The 22,773-nt window shown below is 40.7% G+C and overlaps 2 protein-coding genes across 2 annotated transcripts in view; one reads left to right on the top strand and one right to left on the bottom strand.

The window, feature by feature from the left end:
• The window catches only part of LOC117494973 (calcium/calmodulin-dependent protein kinase type 1D-like), a 27,554-nt gene extending 11,368 nt beyond the window's left edge, over positions 1-16,186 (top strand). The window contains exons 2-11 of the mRNA XM_034146017.1: positions 2,191-2,322; positions 4,516-4,590; positions 6,201-6,339; positions 7,355-7,481; positions 7,725-7,800; positions 9,198-9,310; positions 11,826-11,904; positions 12,932-13,019; positions 13,134-13,293; positions 14,303-16,186. Coding sequence (XP_034001908.1) covers positions 2,191-2,322; positions 4,516-4,590; positions 6,201-6,339; positions 7,355-7,481; positions 7,725-7,800; positions 9,198-9,310; positions 11,826-11,904; positions 12,932-13,019; positions 13,134-13,293; positions 14,303-14,454 — 1,141 coding nt within the window. The 3' untranslated portion in view covers positions 14,455-16,186. The remainder of the gene's footprint in view (positions 1-2,190; positions 2,323-4,515; positions 4,591-6,200; positions 6,340-7,354; positions 7,482-7,724; positions 7,801-9,197; positions 9,311-11,825; positions 11,905-12,931; positions 13,020-13,133; positions 13,294-14,302) is intronic.
• Positions 15,999-22,773, bottom strand: ucmab (upper zone of growth plate and cartilage matrix associated b). The gene is made up of 5 exons (XM_034146018.1): positions 22,697-22,773; positions 22,506-22,568; positions 22,328-22,423; positions 17,111-17,209; positions 15,999-17,028 (listed from the first exon to the last, which is right to left on the bottom strand). The coding sequence occupies exons 1-5, from the start codon at positions 22,752-22,754 to the stop codon at positions 16,931-16,933; spliced, it is 414 nt and encodes a 137-aa protein (XP_034001909.1). The 5' UTR covers positions 22,755-22,773; the 3' UTR covers positions 15,999-16,930.

Below are 22,773 nucleotides of genomic sequence, written 5' to 3'. Positions count from 1 at the left end.
CGAGGGCTTTCTTTAAAAAAAAATCCCCAGCTTTGTCCTTTTTCATCTTGGCAGGAGATTACTAAAGAGATGCTGGATTAGAAGTGGATTGCTCCTTTGTAACATTATACCCCTTTTCCTTTAAATACACGAGGCTGCTAGCTAGAAGAATCCATCAAACTGAAATGTATACTAGCAAACACTAGAATGGATCCTTCAATACATGATATAAACACTATGCATAAATGGACCTTAATTCGAAGACTATAATGTGAAATAAATGTGCAATATTGTAAATAATGGACTCTATAAAATGATTCCGTATATGTGGCTGAATGGTATTTTAGTGAGTATTGTGTCAAGATAAAAAAAAAAAAAACCTTATATTTAAACTTATACATTTAAACCACTGAGGGGAAAGAAGGATTATAAGAAAATGTAAAACCACAGAGCTTTATTTATTTGAGTATAACATAATGAAGTATTGCCCGGCTTGGTTAGCAGTTTATCAAGAATTTATGAATTGAAAGACGGAAGCTATAAAAACACAGAGAATCTCACGTCATAGCCTCAGGCTCAGATTTCGATTTTATTTCTTCTGATGCGCTGCAGCGAACAAGCCTTCATCAGAGCCCTGAGCTCATGAGTGGATCTTATTTGTGTCTTTTTAGATCATATTTGTTGTTTTCCTCTACTGAACATGAGTTAAAATCAAACAGTCCTTATTTAAAAACATTCTCACATTCTTCTAAAGGTGCATTGAGGAGAGGAACGCCTGTGAAGATGGAAACTAAAAGGATGAGGGGGGGGGGGGGAAAGCAATCACGCTGCCGGCTCAGCGAGATTTATTAAGGTGGAATGGATCTGGTATCATAGCAACAGATACAGATTGCTTGAGCAAATATTCCCTTAATTCTGTATTTGTTTTGTAAAGGCTCTCATGTATGGAGACAGATGGTCCTGAGGAGCACACGCTATCTGCCGTCCTAAATGGGTGTTTTTTAGAGGTTTTAAAAGTGTTTGCCGTGCTTTTGGCTGCACACGAGCAGCGAGCTTAAGCCAACAGACGGCTGTCGGCCATAGTCAGGGACTCTGGCAGTTCTCAGTAAATATTCCCAATATGCTGTTTGTGTACTCTGGCTTGAGTGCCGTCTATCTACTCACTGACGATGAGTCAATATTGACTAGTCCGCATATAAAGCAGGACTAACGCAGTGAAGTAAAGCAGTACTGTACTTAAAGTGGACCTATCATGCTATATTATAATAATATAGTGTAGAACCATACCTATATAAGGCATATTTATACTTTTTTTTTTTCAAAATACCAAACAGATCATGCATTTTAGCCATGCCTCATTTTGCTCAATTTGACATTTTTTAGCTCTGTTTTTGCAAGGGTTGATTCTGTGAGAACAGCACCATCTACAGGCCTGGCATATGTACTACAGCGTCTCCAGCGCTTTCGAACGGCAATGGCCGTGGCTGTCTCCTCCTGATTGGTGGAGTTGGCCCAATAGCCGTAGCGCCACTGTCCTGACGTCAGGACAGTGTTCAAATCTGGATCAGTTTTTATCAGATCCGTTGCAGCCCCTTTTTTTAGAGATTTGGGTATGGAGGAAAATAGAGAGGGTTGTGTTTTCTGACACTTGGTGAGTTCCCTGGAACACCGGGGACACATATTCATGTATAAAAGACGTACAAAAGTGCATTTTGCATGATAGGTCCCCTTTAAGTAACATTTTGAGGTACTTTACTTCGTAGGAGTATTTCCATTTTATGCTACGTTATACTCCACCACATTTATTTAACAGCTTTAGCTACTTTCAAACAAATGCATTTTTAAAAATGTAGTGGACTAACACTTTAAGTAAAAAAAGAGTCAAACTATTTAAATATTTTACAAAAAGTCAATCAGAACTTTGTTTGTCGACAACAGAGGCTACTTGATGCAACAATATTATCTAGAAATGTCACATATATAGTTAAATACACACATCAAGGCAATTTTTCTGCACAATGATTACTTTTTCTTTGTATACTTTAAGTGCATTTAGCTGATAATATTGTTGTGCCTATTACTTAAGTAATTGTATAGGACTTTTACTTATAATGAAGTATTTTGACAATCATGTTTGGGTACTTTAACTCAAGTAAAGCATCTGAATACTTCTTCCAGCAGTGCTAACGTATTTCTCTGTCTCTCTTGCAGCGGTGCGTTTTCTGAAGTGGTGATGGCTCGGGAGAAGGCCACAGGAAAGATGGTCGCAATCAAGTGCATCCCGAAAAAAGCACTGAAGGGGAAGGAGACGAGCATCGAAAACGAAATCGCCGTTCTTAGGAAGTAGGTACCGCCTGAGTGAGCCACGGGGGAGTGTGCAGAAGAACAGTACTTCAAAAAGGGTCAGCACCTCGCGGCGTCCTCAGGGAAGCTCGTGTGTGTCTGAGTGATGACTCAGAGCCAGGAGGCTGGTGCCGATCACTTTATTTAACACAACTGTTGTCGGGCTTAAATGACTTCCCTGTCGAATCCATCTATCAAAGCTCACCTGGTGGAGGCATATGCAGCTCCAGTATACAGAGGAGTCATTGCTCCCTCTTCCCCAAAAATGTACCAGTGGTATGTGACCAGTTATGTCACATTTCCAGGTGCTTTACAGTCAAAGAAGAAGAAGAAAGAATGAGTGGATATATATTATAACAATAACTAACCTAAATTGTTTTATCGATAAAAGTCACTGAGTTGGATTCAAACAAGGAGCGTTAAAGAGTTTTGGACATTAATGCACTCACCACCAATCACCTTTAAATTTGAAGGCTAAATCTGGGAATTATGGTGCAGGACTGAGGGTTAAGTGCAGGAGAAGGAGACATGTCTCTCTCTTCCTCTCTCGTCTTAAGGTATACAATTATTAAAGGCAATGAAGACTGAAAATGTACCACTTATGTCACATTAAAGTGCTTTACAGTCAAAAAAAGAGGAAAGAATAGGTGAATATATTATAACAATAACTTACCAAATGTATTCAGACAATGCGAAGTGTTTTAAGGAGCAATATCAAGGTGGTTATTTTAGGGTTTTGGACATTAATGCAGGGTCACCTTACATTTTGAGGCTAAATCAGGAATTTTGAGTGTTGAGTGCAGTCATTTCTGTCTCAAATGATCTTGCTGTTTTGAATTTGTATACTCTTGTCTGATTATTGATATTGAAAAAGGCAACGGAAAAATATAAAATATCCACCATTTTGGGTCTTCACAGTGTAAACTTGTATGATAGGATTGCACTGACACCAGGCGATCCTCCTGCAGGGCCTGATGGGTAATCCCTCAGAGGAGCTCGGTTATCACTCACTGGGTGCGTCTCACTTCTCTTATTTTTCATTTCCTTGCTCCTCGGGCTCTGTATCACTGGATTCGTCTGCGCCATCTTGAGTACCGTCCCAGTGGCCTTATTTTTGCCGGAGGACCGAGGATTGAGGATCGAGGAGGGATAACGGAGGAGCGATAATCGAGGAACTACCAGACCATCCTCCGGTGAAATCCTCAGACACTCGCCCCGCCCCCTTACTGTGTATCGCTCACTGATTGGACGATGCAGCGCATGCACTGATCTGGCTGCTGTCAGACGATCAGCTGTGCGGCGTCATCACAAATGGACGTCGCTTCACGTGACGCTCCGGAGGACACAACGTCCCATTGCTCTTAAAACGAATTTCCCTGCTTCTCGTGGTCTCTCCATGGGACTAGTCGCAAGTGAGGGACGCAAGGAATCCATTTAACCGAAGTGAGATGCAGCTACTGTTGAAACGAGCACGCCAGTTGTTGGGTGTAGTTGCTTGGTTACAGTTGCGATCCTTTGACTTCCTCCCTGTTTGTATTTCTCATCCCTCTCTTCAATCCTTTTCACACGACTCAGTTTGACAAACTGCACACCTCATTTTCATTCTGGACTTGGTATTGAAAAGGAAGTTGTTGAAGGTTGTTTAGTCCTTTCAGCCTCCCCTCCTCCTCCTCCTCCTTTTCCTCCCCCACTTTTTCCTTTTCAGCCACCTGCCCTTGTGAACACGCTCTGTCATCTGCATATTTCCTCACAGAGGTTTTATAAAAACCTTGTATGTTTGGTTGCCTGGACACAGACTTCCAGCATCTTGATCCCCCCCTGTATTATTATTTCCTTCAGGTGCTCCTGCTGACGGGGGTTGCCGCTTCATGAGTCATTGAGTAGCCTCCTCTAAGAATTCCTCCCCCCCCTCGCCTCACCTCACCTCACCTCCCCTCCCCCCTGCTCTCCATCACACACAAAAGCTTTCTCCCCTGGGTGAATGCTACACTTTGTTTTCAACACGTGCACAAACCCACCAAGTGTAATTACAGACAAAGTGCTGCGAACGAATAGCAACAAAATGTTCGTTTTCGGTTGGCAGGGCATCATTTTAACAAAAGAAAAGTCTAATTGCACCTCATTAATGGACTGTGCTGAAATGAACAGAGGCTGACAGCTAGCAATGTGCATTTCTTTGTCCTCCCTCTGCAGGATAAAGCATGAGAATATCGTGGCGCTGGAGGATATCTACGAGAGTTCGAACCACCTGTACCTCATCATGCAGCTGTAAGTACAACAACCCATCACATCGTCCGTTTAGGTCTTTGTCTCCAGGGTTAATAATGTCTAGGTTTTTTTTGTTGGGAATAGGTGTCTGTAATGTACCTAAGGCCCTTTTTTTCCCATACCCATTTTCCACCTCAGATGAACGTCTGAGTGAATGCAGCGAGGCTGTAAAGATGAGTGAGATAATATGAGGAATAGGTTTGTCCGAGGGTTAGATAAGAAGATTGATACCACTCTCATATCTGTCTGTGTGGAGCTGTAAGCCCCCTTCGTTCCTGTCCAGTATGATTATTTTATCATTATATTCGAGTCACCGAGCTAAGCACCTGTTTTGAAAAAAAATAAACCCATAATCTGTGCAAATAACTCAGAAGGTCATTTAACATCTCTGAAGGTATTTCCAGGATCCTCAAAGGCTCCTCTAGCCATCTGGGTGTAAAATCATTTGATGCATGATGCAAAAGGTTGTTATCCAGGTAGCCAGACATAACAAATGATTATATGAAGGAAATATGAACATGTTCAAATAAAAACATGGACATAAACAGTAATATTGGAAATTGACATAAGAGTGGATGTCATAAGCATTAGCTTTTGTCGAGGCTTTCACAAATTGCCAGTATGTTGTTTTTAAAGTGTTGCAAATATCTTGTGAAATGCTTTTCGGTCAGTGTTTGTGAAAGTTAATGTGTGAAAACCTCTGGGCTGCTTTCCTGTGTGCCATATATCGTCATGATTTCAGAGACCTTTCCCCTCACCACATCATTTCACAGTGTTTGTGACTAATGTACCAGCAATTCAGGCAGCCATTATCTGCCCTCATTGTGCCTCTGAAAGGTGTGTGATGTGGCCTTGTATCCACAGGCATATTCTCCTAATGATTTCTCAACTTAATATGAGTCACTTGTGTCTTAGCCTTTTGTTAATGCGCTTTAAAGTAGTTTAGATGAAATTGCTGGTACATCCGTTGCAAGCACTTCAAAGTTACATAATGTGACAAAGGGACAAAAGTAACGATGACACGTGATGAAAGTGCATTTGGAAAAATAAAGTATATAATCACCACAGACTGATTTAAACACACCGTTTCAACAACCGCAGTTAAATGACAATTACGCTTAATCATCCATTTTAATTCTGGTAATGAACTGAACAAGGCATTTTTTTTATATTTGTCTCATTGGGTTTCCCACTTATAATTTTCATGAGATTTCAAGTGCTGCAATCCAACAATTTACCCCAGAAATGCAGGTTTGGGAAATTAAATGTTAGAAAAAATTCACTGGTTTTATTCCAACAAGGAGGCTGTTACCTTAAATGTTTAAGGCTGAATCAGGAAACTTTGGTGCAGGATCAAGGGTTAAGTAAAGAAGTAAGAATACATTGTATTTTAAAGGGGACTGAAAAGAGAGCCAAATGTGCATCAACATATCATTTTTACTGCAGATGTATTGGGTTGTAATATGTAGGTTAACCTGGCAGCTACACATGGCAAAACACTCACGCCTTTAAGATGAAGTCAATCATTTGTTATTCAAATAATAATATTACAATGGTCATACCAGTTAAAAGTATGTTGTGTGAAATAAACCTGTCTCTTGTGCTGACAGGGTGTCTGGAGGCGAGCTGTTCGACCGCATCGTAGAGAAAGGCTTCTACACAGAGATGGACGCCAGTCGCCTCATTCGACAGGTTTTGGATGCAGTCAACTACCTGCACAATATGGGCATCGTGCACAGAGACTTGAAGGTATAGCAGGGTCTTTTATTTATAGTTAAACATAGTTCCTCATGAAATCCACTACAGGAACTGGAAATGTTTTGCTACTCATCGAGGAGGACCCTTCAGTCGTAGTGAGAGGGAAATCCCTTCAATTGAACCTTTGAGGGATGATATTACGTGAGCGCTTCACAAGGCATCACCCACGGAGGTTAAATGTCGGGGATTTTCCTTCTCGCTGAAAGTGATGAAGCCTCTTGGTTGAGCCGTAAAACTCCCCCGCTTCTTAAATGATAAATCCGGGGGATTTAGTTTCATATTTCATGATATGGTACTGCCTGGATGACTGAAATTAATCCATACAGTCATGCACAGTCTGTGCATGAGGTCCCATGAACACACACAATATATTCTCAACTACTTTGTATTTGGTATTCTTCTAAAGACCACAGATAAACTAAAGGGGTATATTCAAATTCTCCTTGGCCATTAAAATCTATGGAATATACTAAAATGATTTGGCTGTTTAGAAACTAATGTGCTTGCAGGATTCTTGCTTTTTTGAATTTGTATCCTTAAAGTTGATTGTACTTATTGTAAGTCAAATTGGAGAAAAAAAACATCAGCCAAATGCATTTCAAGTACAATACATATGTCCAATCCTCTCTCAAAACACACTTGGAATATAAAGTTTAAAGCTAAAATAAAATAGAACTTTATTGATCCCAATTTGGGAAATGTTTGTGTTGCAGCAGCATAAAAATCTTGAGGACGGCTATCTTAAATAAACAACTAAATATATACCTTCCATAGATGTTTACATTATATCAACAACCCATAATGGTTCTGCCATTGTAGGAAAAATAAAACTATATTTTAAATGGTATTTATGCTGTTTAAAATCAATACATATAGTTGACTCATGGGTTAGCCTCTGAGCAATTTGTTTTCTATTGATAAATTGCTTGATAAACTAAGTCCATCCACTCATGTATGATTGTTTTCACAGACACATTTCTTAAAACTCTTTCCTGTTTATTTGCAGCCGGAGAACTTGCTGTACTTCAGCCCCCACGATGAGTCAAAGATCATGATCAGTGACTTCGGCCTGTCGAAGATGGAGGGAACAGGTGACGTGATGGCCACGGCCTGCGGGACTCCAGGATACGTGGGTGAGGACGCCCTCTGATCTCTGGAAACTTCCCAGAGATAATTAGATCCACCAGACGGCTAAGCGTGATTTAATCTGATCAGGCAGTAGCCACAGGTTGACCTTAGCCATCTGCTGCAGGAAAACAACAAACATTTACATTCTTCTCCTGCCTCTGTCATGATGAATGTTCAAAAAACTGTCTGCATTGTTTCACTAGATGTCTGAATATCTGATCATCTTTTGAAATATTTTCTTGTCGCAGCTCCTGAAGTTTTAGCTCAGAAGCCGTACAGTAAAGCAGTGGACTGCTGGTCCATTGGGGTCATCGCTTATATTCTGTAAGTGCTCATGTTTAAATAGATGATTATTAACTGAACTGAATTGTGTGTTTCCTAGCTTTATTTTCATGTATTTGTTAACATTTATTTACATAGGGAAGCCCATGAAAAACAAGCGGCAAAATCATTGAGATTAAAACCCTCTTTATACAATGTGTCCATACCAAGATAGGGGGCAAAGTTAAACCTACAGACAATGCTACATAGGCTACATAGGCTACATAGGCACAATTCTCACGTTAGCATGGACACAATCATGCTTTTATATATCTTTCGCTATGTTTTATTCATTTCTTAGGTTACATTTAAAAAACAATGTCAGAGAACATAAAATCCATAACACGATTAGAATAAAAAAAACAAGAGTCTTCAGAAATGCTGTCTCTGTGAAATCCTCATGTTAGCATGCTAGCATGCTCACAATCATGCTGTTATATAGTTTTAGCATTGTTCTTTGTAGAGAATATGTTTACAGCCCCGTCGATTAATTGTTCTCATCAAATAGATTCATATATTTTAGTCGTCTATGTATTCATTTAGAAGAAAACAGCCCTATGTGTATGAGATATTTCACTACAAAACAGAATCACGAATCTCATGCTGGCGCTAAATCAAAAGTCAAACAATCTCCATATTCATTGGGATCCATCCTCTGGGTTTCTCAAAAGTCTGCAGAAACATTTCATCTGATAGTTTACATATTTTAGTCTGTGGTGAAGTGATTGAATTTTTGACAAAGTCATTAAAAGAGGAACATAGCAGCTAAATGGAAATACTAAACACACCAATAAATATAACATAAAAGGTCCCATCCCAAAAACGTGTTAACTTTAAGACTACCCAAAAGAGGCTGAAACCATTAAACCTGAATAAATCCAGATTCTAATAGATACACCATTTGCTCTGGCTACTATTTTAAAGAGACTGTAAAGCTTTCAGTGGAAAGTGTTTTGGTTGAAGCTGTTAAATGAATTAAATGGTGTTGTTCGTTAGCAAAGAGAAAATCCCTGATGTCGTTAACCATTCAATAGGTGTGAGGATATGTTAATTGATGCAGTGTTTCTGTAATCAGCTTCCGCCAGGTGGTTGTTATGGAATAATGTAGACTAATTAACAATATTGATCACAATTTAAATATACGAAAGGAATTTACTTAGTAGATTTGGCATTATTTCCCCCCATCATATAATAATGGGCTGCTTTTGTCCCTAGCTTCGCTCTCTGTGACCTCCCTGAACCGTCTCCTGTTGGATGCCAAATGAAAAAGCAAAATGCCAGTGAATGCGATTAGGCCACAGCTAATCCTTTTTAGAATTGGGTTAAAGTTTCTAACATCAGCTTGATGACGGCACTCACGCAGACTGTTGTTGTGTAATCCTCCATCTTCTTTCTCCCAGGCTGTGTGGTTATCCTCCTTTCTACGACGAGAACGATTCGAAGCTCTTTGAGCAGATTCTCAAAGCAGACTACGAGTTTGACGCTCCGTACTGGGATGACATATCCGACTCTGGTGAGATGCCACGTGTCTCTCTCTCTCTCTGTGCATACACTGTGTTTTTACATTTTTAGAAGTAACATTTTATTTGTCAGGTCCCATCCTTTTTGTATATTTCTCAATAAAGGAACAGATGTCATCCAATTTTGGTCTTGACACACATTTTAATAATTTATCTAATCCCTATCATTGTTTGTTTGTAGCCTTTATTTAACCAGGTTAAAAAATCCCATTGAGATCAACGATCTCTTTTTCAAGGGAGACCTGCGGTACATTAGTTACACATGAAAACAAAAGGACATCACAACATAATTACAGGGGTATACATTAGCAACCTATTTACATTGACAGGTATCCAATAACATTTCATCCAGCCGTGCTTTAAAAGTATGCAAGGGAATCAAAATGCTCCGTTTCAATGTTTTTTGCATAGTGTTCCAAGCTAGAGGAGCAGCGCACATAAAAGCTTTAGTACCTAAAACAGTCCTAGCACTTGGCACATGTAATAAGAACACATCCTGTGATCTCAGGCAATAGCTACTTGCCACTCTCCGTGAGATCAAGGAGCATATATAAGAAGGTAGTTTACCCAGCATGGCTTTATATATGAATATGTACCAATGACTGAGCCTCCGACCAGTAAGTGAAGGCAGACCTGCCTTGGCATACAGGGTACAGTGATGAGTAAGTGCTTTACAGTTAGTAACAAATCTCAGAGCACTGTGATAGGCGGCATCTAACCTTTCCAGGCAATGGGCAGGTGCATTCATGTAGATCAAATCACCATAGTCTAGCACAGGTAAAAAGGTCACAGTGACTAGCCTTTTTCTGGCTTCAAAAGAGAAACAGGACTTGTTTCTGAAAAAGAAACCTAGTCTAACCCTCAGCTTTTTAAGCAGATTAGTGGTTAGTGGTACCAAGGTATTTATAACAGCTAACCACTTGGAGTACTTGTCCTTGCATAGTCACAATATCCAAAGCAGTCTCTGGAGTCTTTTTAGCTTTAGAAAAGAGCATTACCTTGGTTTTCTCAACATTTAAAAGAAGCTTTAGTTCAGAGAGCTGAGTCTGAATAATGTTAAAAACAGCCTGTAATTTAACAACCGCCTCCTTAATGGAGGAACCTGCACAGTACATCACGGTATCATCCGCATAAAAATGCAAAGTAGCTTCATCCACATTTTCACCTAAACTATTGATGTAGATGGAGAATAAAAGTGGACCTAAAACAGAACCTTGAGGAACACCATTAGCAATGTTCAACCACTCAGAAGACAGCCCATCAAAGTGAACACATTGGGACCTTTCAGAGAGGTAGTTCACAAACCACCCCACTGCATGGCTGGATAAGCCAATACTGAGTAGCCTCTGCTTTAAGATGCGATGATCGACGGTATCAAACGCTTTGGAAAGGTCAATAAATAGGGCTGCACAACTCTGCTTTTTATCTAAAATACTTGTAATGTCATTCACCACTTTCATTGTGGCAGTGATGGTGCTATGTTGCTTTCTGAAGCCTGACTGATGTTTAGACAGGATATCATTGTTACATAGAAACTCCTTTACCTGTTCACTCACTAGGCGTTCAAGAACCTTAGCCAGAACTGACAATTTCGAGATTGGCCTATAGTTATTTAAAACAGTTGCCTCCCCTCCTTTTAGTAGTGGCAGGACATACGCTGACTTCCATACTTTTGGAATTGTATTTGTGCTGAGGGAGAGGTTAAAAAGAGAAGTAAGAGGTGGAGCAATAACATCTGCAGCTATCTTTAAAAAGAAAGGTTCTACGTTGTCCGGGCCAGCCGGTTTCTTAGGATCTAACTTAGATAATGCTTCATGAACAACATTTACAGTAAAAGGAGTACAACTGAAAGGGTTTTCCAGACCACATTGTTCAGAGTCACAGACTGTGGTGTTCACAGAAGCAGAGTTAGTCACAGAATCAAACATAGAACCGCAGGACACAAAATGCTCATTAAAACAATTTAACATGGTGGCCCTGTCCGATATAGAGCCAGATGTTGTGGTAATGCACGGAGGTAGCTCATTTCGGATCTTACCGGTGGATATCGATTTTATGGCTTTCCAACATTTCCTAGGATTATTTAGGTTTTCTGTAGCAACTGACAAATAGTACTTCGACTTAGCACCGTGTGTATCAATAGTTTGTAACATAGTGTGTGTGTTTAATAAGATTTAATTATTTATATTTCTTTTAAAAGTTTAAATAGGTGTACGTTGTATGTATTCAGCTTCAAGAAATATAGGGAATATTGTTTACAAAAGTTAATTAATAATTTCTTAAGTTGAATAACAGTTAGCATTATGTCTGTAACATGTGCTGGTTCCTATTTAAAATCTTAAGTAAACAAACTGATATTAAGTATGTGTTTCATCTCTTTTATCCTAAAATCACTACTAAAATGCATTGTTATGTTCAGAAGTTGGAAAAAACGTCCCTTAGCTGTTACAGAGTATACAACATGTTTTCAGCTCTACATGTTTTTGACCCCGTCATGTCGCTCCTTAGCCAAAGACTTCATCAGCTCCCTGATGGAGAAGGACCCGGAGAAGAGGTTCGTCTGTGACCAGGCTCTGGAGCATCCATGGTGAGAGACAAACCCCCGGCACCCTGCGCCCAAAACCAGACCATCACTGGGAGCCACATGCACATTTTGGTGCGATCAAACAGCAGTATGACGCAGATTGCCAGGCTTACGCATTTGTCATGGAGAGCATGTCCTCCCTCTGTCATCTGTCGCCATGGCTGCGAGCCGGGAACCCACCTCTGCTCGGCACCGCCAGCCGCCGGAGAGAAAATCTGCTGAATAAATGGCCGCCAATTAGTAGCTGGCGTCCTGAAGGATCCTTGAAGAATGTGGACGCTTTAATGAACAATTAGGATGTCTTCCCAGGCCTGAGCTGCAGCTAACGAGAGAGAGCGAGCGAGCGTGGGCTGCTGTCTCCGGCTGAGTGGCTCATACGGAAAGTTCTGTTAGCTGTTAATGGTGCTGGGCAGGTGGCCTCTCTGGAAAAAATGAGGTTTGTGACACCGGTAACAGGTGTCATAACCGAGAGAAATGGCTTTCATTGACTAGGTCTCATGCAGAGATATTATGATAAATGTGACAGAAAGTGATGCAAATATCGCCCCCATCAATCACAGATGTTTTAGCAGAATGAAAATAAATGATCCGAGCAGATAGGAAAACAACATTAGGATGAATCCCAGAGGCATTACTGATACAAAAATAATCTATTTAGGTAATGCTGTGTTTGTGTGTGTGGACTGTCAGCTACTTATCTTCTCTTTTTAAAATTGGAATTATGGAAGATACAATCTCATTTTGCAGGACTTTTTGTATTTCATTATTCCCAAAGTTTTCTACACCTTCTGCAGGGGGATACCTAGAGAGTGATCTTAAGATTCAAATCTGATAACACTGAATAGTTTTAGGTTATGATCAAATGTATTGGGTCCAGGCTGTCGATGTGAAAATGTTTAATCTGATCATTTGTTATGCTATTCATATCTATTGGCTTTAATGTTATTGGTTTGACGTAAAAGGTTGGTGATTTAGGCTAATTTAAACTAAACATGTACATGATATTAAAGGACTTGACTTATATTTCCAGGATTGCTGGAGACACTGCTCTCTGCAAGAACATACACGAGTCAGTCAGTCGACAGATGCGGAAAAACTTTGCCAAAAGCAAATGGAGGGTGAGCACTCGAGATCAGATGTTACTAAAAACAGAATATGTTCTATCTTTGTGAATAGCCAAGGATTTGTCTGTACTTGGTTTACATATGTCTGTTTACATCCTCTCTTCACAGCAAGCCTTTAATGCGACGGCTGTGATCCGCCACATGCGGCGCCTGCAGCTGGGCACCAGCTTCGGCGGCAGCAGCATCCACAACGCCAACTCCAACCCGCAGAGCCGCGCTCCAGCCAAGAGCCAGTCTGTGGACTGCGACCCGCCGTCCCTGAAGGACTGTGAGTGACACTTCAGCTTCTCCGTAGACTCAAACGTGTCCAAGTTTAGAGCCGCTGTCAGCTGGCCTCTGTTCACTCTGCTAACCTCAACACTGGGAGATTGGAAACTGTTTATGAGTTTTTAATTAAACAGACTAAACGTATTTGACATGAGACATTTGATTTAACGTAAGATTTATTTATAAGAAGAATACATTTCTGTTTATTGCTCACGATAGATAGATAGATAGATAGATAGATACTTACTTTAGGGATTCCAGGGTATTTTAGACTCTACTACTTCTACTGAGGAATGTTTTCAAGATCAATAACTGAAATATTCCTGATTAAACTTATTTTTTCTCTGTCAAAGAGCTTTAATAAGTAGCTACTTGACATTACATGTTACTTGTTAGACGCTTTTATCCAAAGCGACTTACATACTCGATACTGTGGACAATCCCCACAGGAGCAATTTGGGGTGAAGTGTCTTGCCCAGGGACACAACGACATGCTGACTGCAGTGGGGTTTGAACCTGTGGCCATCTGATCCCCATACCAAGGCTCTATCCACTGCGCCACATGCCTCCCTGACAGATGGCTAAGGCCGAGTTACACTTCATTAGAACTAGTTCAAACGATAAATCAAGTGTTTATGTTTTTTTAACGTCTGAACTCATAGGCCTGCTGCCAGAAAGAAGAGAAGACACTTCACCATTTAAATATGGGGATAGCAGCACAGACTCTGAGACTGTCTCTCCACGAAGACTTTTAAAAAGCTACACAAATAGCTTTCTTTAACTCCATACAGCTGCCCAATGACTAAATGTAATCCAGGATCAGAAATGTGTGGTGTGAGGGTGTTTCCGAAGATATTGGTACATGACAAGCAGCATACTGACTTCATATGTAATAATCAAATCATAGGACATTTCCAGACCTATCCTTTAACCTTTATTTTCCCTGCCTGTCAAACAAAACTTAGTTAATGACTTGCAACACTTTACTGAAACTATATTTTCTCCCACAGGTCCTCCGATAGCACCTCTGCCCTCCACAGTTACAGTGTACAATCAGGACTCTGAAGCCCCCTCCCCTGTCCGAGAGGAGCCCTCCGCGGTGGCCGAGGCCTCTCGACCCCGACCCTCCACCGTCACGGTCATCCACACTGGGACTAAATGACGCCAGGTGCCGCGGGAGGTGAGCTGGGAGACCACAGAGCTTTGAGACGGGAAACAACCATCTCTCAATGTCCTCGCCCAGTTTGCTCATCCCGCAACCTCCCATCTGATTCTGCCAACCAGGGGGGAATTTGAGGAGCGTTGGCTCCATTTACCACGGCTCAGCACGACACCGCTGCTGCTCCCCTTCCCTCTGTCATACAGACCTGGAGGTACAGAGGGGAAGATGCTCACCAGAAGTTGTTTTTGAGGAAGCTGCGTTCAGGATCACGGTTGTCTGGCAGGTGAAAAAGCAGCTGGGGAAGTGCCACACTAAAGGGAACTCTTTATTGAAGCTGCGATCAGTTTTGACTGCGAGCGTCTTGAGAGAAGGACGCTCCTCTGTATGCCTTGTGTAAATATCCTGCGTGGAAATGTTGAGTGGAGTCATGTTATGCAAGTGAAATATAACTGTGGTAAATAATCGTGACATCATCTGCACTCTGAACTTTTTTCTTGTGGTTTTGACAGCTTTGGTTAATGTGTGGTGGTATTTGCTACAATGGCTCCAAACAGTGTGACAGTGTGTGTGCTATATCTTTGCTTTAAAGTGTTTGGACAGGACGGCGTGCTTCAATCACGGCTGTGATCGCTGAGAGGGCCGGTGCATTGCACTAATGTATTGGATTATTTATTTTCTTACACCATATTCTGACTTTTTTGTAAGTACCGTGGTATTAGACTGGACTGAAAAGCTATTGAATTGAATGATAAAAAACACAGTATCTAATATAGTTGTTAGTTTATAGTTTCTGTTTAAGTTGAGGAACTCATGTTTTGACTGTGAAGTCCTCCTCGACCACAGGAGGGCGACCTCGTGTTGTTTCTGTGTGACCAGCTCTCAGGGATGTGCTCGACATTAAGCCAACCAAACCCTCTCACTGCAGATGAGGACGTTGAAAAGTAAAAACCTCCACATACTGCATATTATTCTAATGTGCCATTGGGAGAGTATGACAGATGTTTTATATTTCTTTTAAATCCATAATTATTGACAGTATAATGTAACTGAATGGATTGTTTTCCCCTTTAAGAAAGTATATTTGGATTCAAAGAAAGTGTTTATCAGTGCAAAAATGACAAATGAATGCAAACGTATCTCTTCGCAGAACCGTCTAATCGTCTAATCGTCTAGTAGTGTACAGATCAGTAGGCGTAATATATTGCTACCTGCTTGCGCTCAAGAGGAGGCTGGTCTGAGAACATCTCCTTCTCTCTGTGTTTAATCACTGTGCTTTCATACCAGCCTGTTGAATTTAGCAGAAACACTCTTTCTCCTTCCTTCTTTCTCCCGTCGCTCTCTGGAGACTTTCACACGGAAAGGAGACGGGATCTGTCTTTGTATCTATTTAATTTTTAAATCATACAACATGAACGATGTAAAAACAACACTCCACCAGAATATGCCCAATATCCAGGGCTTTGCCATATTAAATTATCTCAAAATGTTGTGGTGAATATTGACTTCTACTTACTGTAAATACAAAATCTCAACAAACAGTTAGCTTTGGTCTTGAGTGTTTTATTTTTTGTCTTCCCTATATATTTGTTCTCCAAAAAGAAAAGAAAAACATCAACAGAAAGCAAAAGTTATGAAGCATTGAGAGCCCTTCGGTTTGCATGTATTACGTATTGTTGCAGAAATGTGCTTTTAGAGTTGTAGATTCATGTATTAAAAAAGAGACTGTTCTGCATGGGTTGTTGATTCTTTGAGAGTAAATATCAGGTTAGTGAGTTAGTTAGAGTTTGTACATATTTCTTACAGTAAGATTATAGATCAATACATCAAAACTACTACGTTAAAAGAAGAACTGTCAGCACAATGGATTATATATAGAGTAATTGCAGTATATGGTTAGTACAATATATATGAGTAAATACAGTTTATTCACACGCATTCATCTTCTGGTAATGTAGCATGAAATCATTGCACATCTATTAACCCAGGCCCTCCATTATTTAAACATACTTAACATTATTTTATCAGTTTAATACTTTATGACTTTTCTTTAAAAATGAAAATAATCTTTAGTTCATCCACAGCCCATTCAATATAAAACATAATACATTCTCTCTTTATGCATTAACTCAGTTTAATGGTTATTTCTGTACCGTGTCTCCTTCGTTAAATGTGTACGGCCAGTTTGTGGAAATGAGAAAAGTACTTCAATACCTACATATTTGCTTTTTAATTAAAAAGTTGAAAAGAAAAGACAAAAAACAATGCAATAATTATTTGCGTTATTATTACTTTTACACACCTTATGAGAGTCTGTGGGAATACTAAACAATGAGGATGTAAAGCTAGCATCAACAACAAAAGGGTGAAAACAACAAGCTGTTTTCTCAACCGTCAGTGTCAGATGAGAAAAGCCTCATTGTGTTTTTAAAGTTGTTTCTCTAAAAGCTCACATCTCTCCTCTCTTCAGCCCTGGGCCTCAGATGGACTGGCGGTTGTACTCCTGAGGAGGATGCATCCCGTCGTAGTGAAACTCCCTCCACTGCTCCGTGCTCTCTCGGCTCTTCTCGTTTTGTTCTGGGAAGATATGTAGGATGTTAGTTAGTGGATGAGCTGCTGGAGTGAATGAACTCTCGCCTCTCAGCCTCTTCAGACCTACCATCATCCTCCTCTTCAGCGAAGTTCTCGTGCCGGGTCCTCTTCTCCTCGTTAAACTCTCTCATGCGTTCATCTGCAGCTAGAATCTGCCTCTGCTCAGCTGGAGCGCAGAGGAGGAGGAATTAAATAGTGTAACAATCATAAACATCTGTGATACAGTAGCTTATTGTCATAACAACTAACAAAGAAGGAGGATTAGTTTATTTACTAATTATTTAAATTCTTCACATTTTCTTTGAATTACAAAGAACAATAGTTGTTTTTTAACTACTTTTGACTAATCATTATCAATATTAGCAGCGTTGCCTTGTATGGCTTGATAAGTAACTTTTATCATTTAAAACATTTAGCATATTGATAAAAGAAAACATTGTATTTTAGAAGAAAAAAAAGAAAAGAAAATTAAGTATGGACCCGCACGCACGCACGCACGCACGCACGCACGCACGCACGCACACACACACATTCACACAATGACTGTTGAACATCACAAAACTACACTTTCAAATAAGGACGACCATGGAGGTGAATCATCAAGTCTGAACAAAAGCTGCTTTTTGTGAACTTCTTAAAGCTGGTATTTGCTGTGATTCACAGAAAGCTGCGTGTTGCCAAGGCCAACGCTGAAAAACAAACAACCCTCGACCCTCTGGTGACGGAAGAAAATAATGAGTAATGTCTCACCCTTAGATCTACAAATACATGTGTGGGGAAAGCAGTGGTGGAATATATACATTTTCTCAAGTACTTAAGTTCAATATTGGCATCGTTTATACCTTTACTCCTCTACATCTCAGAGATAAATAAGGTGCTTTTTTTAATTAAGTGTATTTAAGACAAGATAACAATGTAAACTTAGTAAAGAAGAAACCAAGATGTTGAGTATCAGAAATGTGTCCTCTGCTCAGAGATCTTATTCTCATTACGTCTTTTTTTAATGTTTTTTTTTTTTTATCCCTGCCGAGTCGAAGCACAACTGTTGATTGGTTTCAGTGCCAGAAACACTTTTTAGGAGCAATGCGCTCATGGTATAGATGTAAATTGGTTGTGTGTGTAGACGGTGGAAGCAGGGAGAGGCATATACGTGCCTTGATCCCTGCCGAGTCGACACACAACTGTTGATTGGTGTCAGTGCCAGAAAAACTTTCTAGGAGCAATGCGCTCATGGTATAGATGTGGCGCATACATCTTAGTTCCTACTCTTTTCCCTCACCCTATCCTAAGGGAGTGCATGTACGTAGACACGTTGTGCCTCTCCACCTCTGTTCCTTACTTGTTACTTGCTACCCTTTTCCCTCAAGCTATCCTAAGGGAGTGCATGTACTGCTTTCATGTACGTAGACACGTTAGTTTAGCTGCTATAGGCTTAGACTGTCGGGGGACACCTTACTTCTTCCTTCTGTCTGTCTGTACCTGTGTACTCTCATGTTCCGAATAACCCAGCTTCCCCCAAATTTATTTTTGGTGTCTATCTACGCCGGGATCCTGAGTCGTGGCTGATCCTGTTGCTGCGGTCCTGTGTCCTGGATCCTGAATCATGTGTCCTGGATCCTGCATCCTGAGTCCTGGATCCGGAGTCCTGGATCCTGAGTCCTGGATCCTGCATCCTGAGTCCTGGATCTGAGTCCTGGATCCTGGATCTGAGTCCTGGACTTCGAGTTGTGGCTGAACCTATCACTGCGGTCCTTCCTGACTCTCATCATACTACTTCCCTGATGGCTCCCACAGGATTGTTGACATCCTCGTGGATTCATCTTCTTATTATAGACACATGCATTTCCAAACATTTGGTCTACCTACGCTGTAAAATGTATTATCTCTTCGATTTACACACAGCATCTATCTGTCCGTCCTGGGAGAGGGATCCCTCCTCCTTTTTTTTTTTTTTTTTTTAAATTTATTCAGGTTGTATCCCATTGAGATCATTGACCTCTTTTTCAAGGGAGACCTGCAACCTCTGTTGCTCTCCCTGAGGTTTCTCCCATTTTCCCCTTTAAACTGTGGGGTTTTCTCTGGAAGTTGTTCCTTGTACGATGTGAGGGTCTAAGGACAGAGGGTGTCGTATTGTCATACTGATATTCTGTACAAACTGTGAAGTCCACTGAGACAAATGTAACATTTGTGATATTGGGCTATATAAATAAACATTGATTGATTGATGATTCATTAATGTAACTGTAAGGGAATACAGTTACCTTTTTTGGTATCCTGATTATGTAATCCCGTTACATGTAATCCATTACTCCCCAAGCCTGTTTACAAGCATATACAATATGTCGGCCTACATTGAAGTCGGTGGTTCAGCAGAAGCTATAAAAAGATTTTAGCAGTCTGAGTTTGTCACAACATTACAGTCTCTTTAGTAGGGATGGTTTCCATTTTGGATCCGGTTGCAGAGTTGTTACTAATAATGGATGCAGAGAGGCGACCTGCATGTGACCTCTGAGAACATTAAAGTCCTCGTCTGTCATTTCAGTTTCAGTGAAGCTCGCACACTGACAGCAGTGACATTAGAGAGAGCCGTTAGCTGAGATAAGAGAGGGCTGGGATAGTCGTGCTGACCTTTCAAAAATCAGGTCACAACCTTTGACCTTTTAACAGGATTCCCAGCCAAGCCTGTGCATGCAGTGAGAGCAGGAAGCACGGGTGGAATGTAGGGAAGTACATTTACTAAGTATGAAGAATTGGGAGGGATGAAACCCTCTTTAATGGTCACACATGCAGAGCACACAGCCTCTGCATTTAACCCATCCTAGTACCAGGTGCTAGGAGCAGTAGGCAGCTATTTTACAGCGCCCGGGGAGCAATGGGAGTGGGGGGGTCATCTGGTGCCTTGCTCAAGGGCACCACGGCAGGGCAGGAGGTGAAGTAGGACCTCGCCAAGTAGCAGTCCACACTCCTTACTTTAAGTCTGGTCGGGGACTTGAACCAGCGACCCTACAGCTCCCAGTCCAAGCCCCTACTGACTGAGCCACTGCCGAAGTATTGTACTGAAGTACAATTCTCAGGTACTTGTACTTTACCTGAGTATTTTAGTTACGTCATACTACTACTCCATTACATTTCATAAGCCAATATTGTACTTTTTACTGCGCTACATGTACTGTTTATGGGGTTGTATTGTTTTTATTTAAGTTTTTTGTTAAAGGCTTGTTAAACACTTGGTGTTACCTTTTGTGTATCAAAAGTGCTATATAAATAAAGACGATTTATGACGAGCTTTAGTTACTTTACAAATTCAGATGACTAATTTATGCAAAATATAAATCAACAAATAAATATTTATATATAATCTTGGGGTCAAAACATCCATTAGCAGTATACAAAGCAGTTTTATTAGCTCCACTTTTACCAGCTATGATTAATGCATCGATAATCTTAATCCAGTAATTTCATATAAGTGATTTTAAAATTGGCCATTACGCCCAAGGAACATTCTCACTTTTTGCAAAACCCCAGAAAGAATAACAGGGCCCCTTTAAGTATTGCTACTTTCACTAAGGTATCAAATCTGGGTACTTCCTCCACTACTGACTGGAACTAATGCTGGGAAGTGAAGTTACTTAGTTATATATTACAGAGTTTAATATTTTAACAAATTAAGTGCATATTATTAAAGATTTGAAGATGAAAATATTTGATGGCAACTACAGTACCTGCTATTATTGATTTGTTTTTCTCTTTCAGACATTGCAGAGCAGACCTGCTTCTTCTGACTCACCTACTCCCACAAATGTCAAACCGCAGCATTCGTTGAGAGTCTGATGTCTCTGTTTTGATGTTTCCACTTTGCTTAAAACCTACTTTATCCACTATCTGCAACACGTAAAACATTAATCAAATATCTTTATTAGAACATTTATCTGACTGCAAGCAAGAAGATGTGCTTTTATGCCATAGTGCAGCAGGAGAGGCTATTCAAAGTGAGCGCAATTTGTTTGTGTTACTTTTGAACCTGTGTTTTTTCTCTGAAGCCTTTCTGCCTGTGTGTCGGCACATTCCTCATTCAACTCACAGCCGCTCACCCACTCACTCCATCTCAGTCTCCACGGCGTGTTTACTGCTTTGTGTTCACTTTATCCCCGCTTTTAACTGCACAAAGTGTCTTTTTGTTGCTGGTACACACACAGACCCACAGCATGTTACACAACTTCACATTGAGAGCAGCAGCCTCAGTGTGTGCTCTCACCTTCCTGTTGGCAGAACGGTACATAACAGCGGCCTTAAATCACTCGAGGATGTCAAACATGGTACAGTATGTGAATTTTCACAACACTTGTAAGGAGAATATTGACTGATTTACGCTGGAGGTGAGGGTGTGTGTGTGTGTGTGTGTGTGTGTGTGTGTGTGTGTGTGTGTGTGTGTGTGTGTGTGTGTGTGTGTGTGTGTGTGTGTGTGTGTGTGTGTGTGTGTGTGTGTGTGTGTGTGTGTGTGTGTGTGTGTGTGTGTGTGTGTTAGAGCTCCATGCTGCCCTGTGGCTCCTGCTGCAGACAGCAGAGAAGTTAACAGCTGCTGGCTGCCATAAAAACATCCAGGCTGTCATTAAAATGTCCACTCCCTGTCAATTAAACTGAACAAGAAAAACTGTTCGAGAGTAATTTCCCCCATCACTACATTTACCTAAAACAAGAGGACATATGTCATTGTGATTGTACTGTACAAAGTTAATGGGATTATTACAATACAGTGCCTGTTTATGGTCAGGATGGGGATAAAGAGACATTATCGCTTTATTTCACAAAGTATTTAGAGCTTGGACTTTTTTACGTCGTTAATATGATCAATGCTTTGTTTCGTCGTTGTCGAGCATGTTCGTTTTTTTTTTTTTTTTACTAGTTATGTGCTTTATGGTTTGTGATGTTTTTGTTGAGGTCTATACTTTTTCAAGGCACTTTTGTGCAAGATGATTTTCTTTTACTGGCAAAAATATTTAATTCACATCAATTAACTTAGATTCAATTAACTTAAAAAAGAACATTGAATGCTGAAAATGTTCAGAAATAACTTATAGACACATGTTTGTAATCTCATCACCAATTTGGATTCAACGATATGACTTCCATTGTGGCATAACAGTAAGGAATTGAGTGTAAGTAAACCTCTGCTGCAAGAAGTTCTTGTATAAGGAGTCACGGATTCCATCAATTACCACAAACACACAACAACAAACACACACCTGGTCGGCTGACCAGACCTCTGTCCAAACTGTGAACTCACCATTAATCTCATCCTGAGACTTTGAGGCTCGTCTGCTGCGTGTTCTGAAGAAGGTTGCTGCATCTGCCTCCTTCATGAAGATCTTCTTCATTGAACCTGCGGTGGGGAGCAGGAGGGGGTTCAGCTCACAACACAAAGAGATAAAGAGAGGGGATGAAGAAGAGGTGCAGCGCCTCACCTTGTGGCTCTTTAACGCTGCCTTTGCTGCTGGGCACAGCTGCAGAGTCGGCCTCTGGAGACACTGGGGCAGAGGGAAACACATAAAGGGTTACAATGATTAAAACACAGAGAATCTAGACTCACATTCTTACCCCTGCATGAAAAATACAAACAGATTTCATCACATTGATTCTCCTGCATCAGACTCACAGGAAAGTGCCACAAGCACAGCGACGAGGGCCAGCAGGGTTGCATACGTCCAGGACATCTTCAGCTTTGTGTCTGAA

This window comes from Trematomus bernacchii, unplaced genomic scaffold (assembly GCF_902827165.1).
Source record: "Trematomus bernacchii unplaced genomic scaffold, fTreBer1.1, whole genome shotgun sequence".
NCBI classification, from domain to species: Eukaryota; Metazoa; Chordata; class Actinopteri; order Perciformes; family Nototheniidae; genus Trematomus; species Trematomus bernacchii.
The sequence above is the reverse complement of the archived record's forward strand: the minus strand, read 5'-3'. Positions and strand labels throughout refer to the sequence as shown.